Below are 2,440 nucleotides of genomic sequence, written 5' to 3'. Positions count from 1 at the left end.
TCCATTCATCCATTCATTCATCAATTCATTCATTCATCCATTAATTCATTCATTAATTCATTAATTCATCCATTCATCCATTAATTCATTCATTCATCCATTCATCCATTCATCCATTAATTCATTCATTAATTCATTCATTCATCCATTCATCCATTAATTCATTCATTCATTCATCCATTAATTCATTCATTCATTCATTCATTAATTCATTCATTCATTCATTCATTCATTCATTCATTCATTCTGACTGACTGCAGGACGAAGATCGCAGGAAATGAGGACAGAACAGCTAAAACATCTCACACCGTGTCAGATTTTGGTTATTTTGGGGAGGTGGAGATAAATCATATTGTTTGGTGGATGCAGTTTGAACCAGAGGAGCAGCATGGAGGTCGGATCGTCACCAAAATAAATAAATAAGTGGTCCGAAAAAGGTTCATGACAAAATAAATACACATAGCCTTCCTCAGGCAGTGTGTTTGTACCGGGGACAGGAGACCCCCCCTTGATGAGAAACTGTAAGGGGGGGGGATCCCTGCGGAGTGGAGTCAATTCATGTTTATGTTGTATAGGAAGTCACCCTAAAAGCACATTAAATGTACAGTCAGTAATAGAGGCGAACTGGAGATGCTCCTAAAAACCTGTCCACCAAGTCTCCTCTGTTTTACCTTAGCTTAATGCTTGCAGGTTTGTGGGAATACATATTACTCAAGTCTTATTGTTAATGGCAGTAAAAGGGAAGTATAATTGGATATTAGATAAAAGAATACAGATGTCTGATGTGTGACAATCAATCAACATAATTATTAGTATTTTCTTATTGTGCTTATTGTTTGTTGTCTTAAAATGAACCCAGCCATCAAAGACGCCTAAAAAAAGCCCTGAGAAATGACAGTGAAGTTTGAAGGTGACGGATTATTTCCTGTCAGGCTTTCGTTTCTCTCTTTGGGTTTCAGGTGAGTGACAGCAGGACAAGAGCTGAGAGTCAGATTCCTGTCAAAGCTAAATTAAGCCTTCAGGTTCTCTGTGACAGACGGACAGACAGAGAGACAGAGAGACAGAGAGACAGACAGACAGACAGACAGACAGACAGAGAGACAGACAGACAGACAGACAGACAGACAGACAGACAGACAGCACAGACAGACAGACAGACAGACAGACAGACAGACAGACAGACAGACAGACAGACAGACAGACAGACAGACAGACAGACAGACAGACAGACAGACAGACAGACAGTATTTATTAATGGATTTATTTCATTTCACCTAGACGTTATTTCTCCGTCCCCTCTCTCTCCAGGTCTTCACTTCTGGTCCCAGTGGCTCCAGTCTGCTAATGTGGGCGGCTGCTGGTAACCATGGAAACCAGTGGAGCTACGCTAACGTTATCCTCTCCAACCCGGCAGAGTTCACAGTCTCTTTCCAGGCGGAGGTGGGGGGGGACGTGTGGACGGACATCGCTCTGGACGACCTCTCTTTCACCAAAGAGTGCACAGCAGGAGGTCATTTCACATTTTTTACTTCTTCTGATGTTTCTCTCATTTCCTGTTCCTTCAACACTGCCATCATTTTTCATCTCCTTTCAATTTTCACCTCTGGTTCCATTTAAACTGTGGTGAGCCTCGGGGTGAGTGTGTAATGGATTAATGGAGCGCTGAAGGTCCATTTGAATCCAGTACCGAGGTGTGACACAGTGTATTAATGAGCCCTGTCCATGTCGAATAAACCAAAAAAATGCATAAAGGCAAAGATACATTTTTATTTTATGACATAGCAACAGTCTGTTAACAAAAATGAACATCCTAAATCCAAATTGACCAATCAGAATGGAGTATTCCACTTGTAAACAATGTGTAATGAATCCGCCTCTGGAAGATGACTCTAACAACATGTCCTCCGTGTTTAATCCCTCTCCTCAGGTCCGGTGACCCCCCAGCCCGCGACCTGTTCTGGGGACCAGTACCAGTGCTTGTTCTCCCCTCAGTGCATCCCAGAGAGCTGGAGGTGTGATGGAGAGCTGGACTGTGGGGATCAGTCTGATGAAGACGAGTGTCCGGCGGTGGTTCCCGGGACTCTTCCTCCTCAGGATCAGTGTGAAGACGGACAGTTTCAGTGTTTAAACGCTGTGTGTCTGCCGTCCGTCCTGCGCTGTGACGGCGTCTCCGACTGTCCACACGGAGAGGACGAGAACAGCTGCCGTGAGGAATCATATATATTCATATTTATATTAATGTCTCTATTGTACTTTCATAGTCCCTGGATCAGAGAGTCCTCCTTTGAGACCGTCTCCGAGCAAGCAATAAGAGAGACCTTTGAAATATGTGTGTGTGTGTGTGTGTGTGTGTGTGTGTGTGTGTGTGTGTGTGTGTGTGTGTGTGTGTGTGTGTGTGTGTGTGTGTGTGTGTGTGTGTGTGTGTGTGTTGGTGTGTGTG

At 43.8% G+C, this 2,440-nt stretch overlaps 1 protein-coding gene across 1 annotated transcript; it reads left to right on the top strand.

The window, feature by feature from the left end:
* Nucleotides 1-1,227: 1,227 nt before the first annotated feature.
* On the top strand, nt 1,228-2,206 carry LOC104964127 (MAM and LDL-receptor class A domain-containing protein 1-like; the record flags this gene model as incomplete). Its single annotated transcript, XM_010792848.1, has 2 exons — nt 1,228-1,510; nt 1,928-2,206. Coding segments are annotated over exons 1-2 (445 nt in total), but the record flags the coding sequence as incomplete, so codon positions are not given.
* Nucleotides 2,207-2,440: the final 234 nt, after the last annotated feature.

This window comes from Notothenia coriiceps, unplaced genomic scaffold (genome assembly GCF_000735185.1).
Source record: "Notothenia coriiceps isolate Sejong01 unplaced genomic scaffold, NC01 NC01_scaffold00036708, whole genome shotgun sequence".
In the NCBI taxonomy this organism is placed as follows: domain Eukaryota; kingdom Metazoa; phylum Chordata; class Actinopteri; order Perciformes; family Nototheniidae; genus Notothenia; species Notothenia coriiceps.
This window is presented reverse-complemented; position numbering and strand designations above follow the sequence as displayed.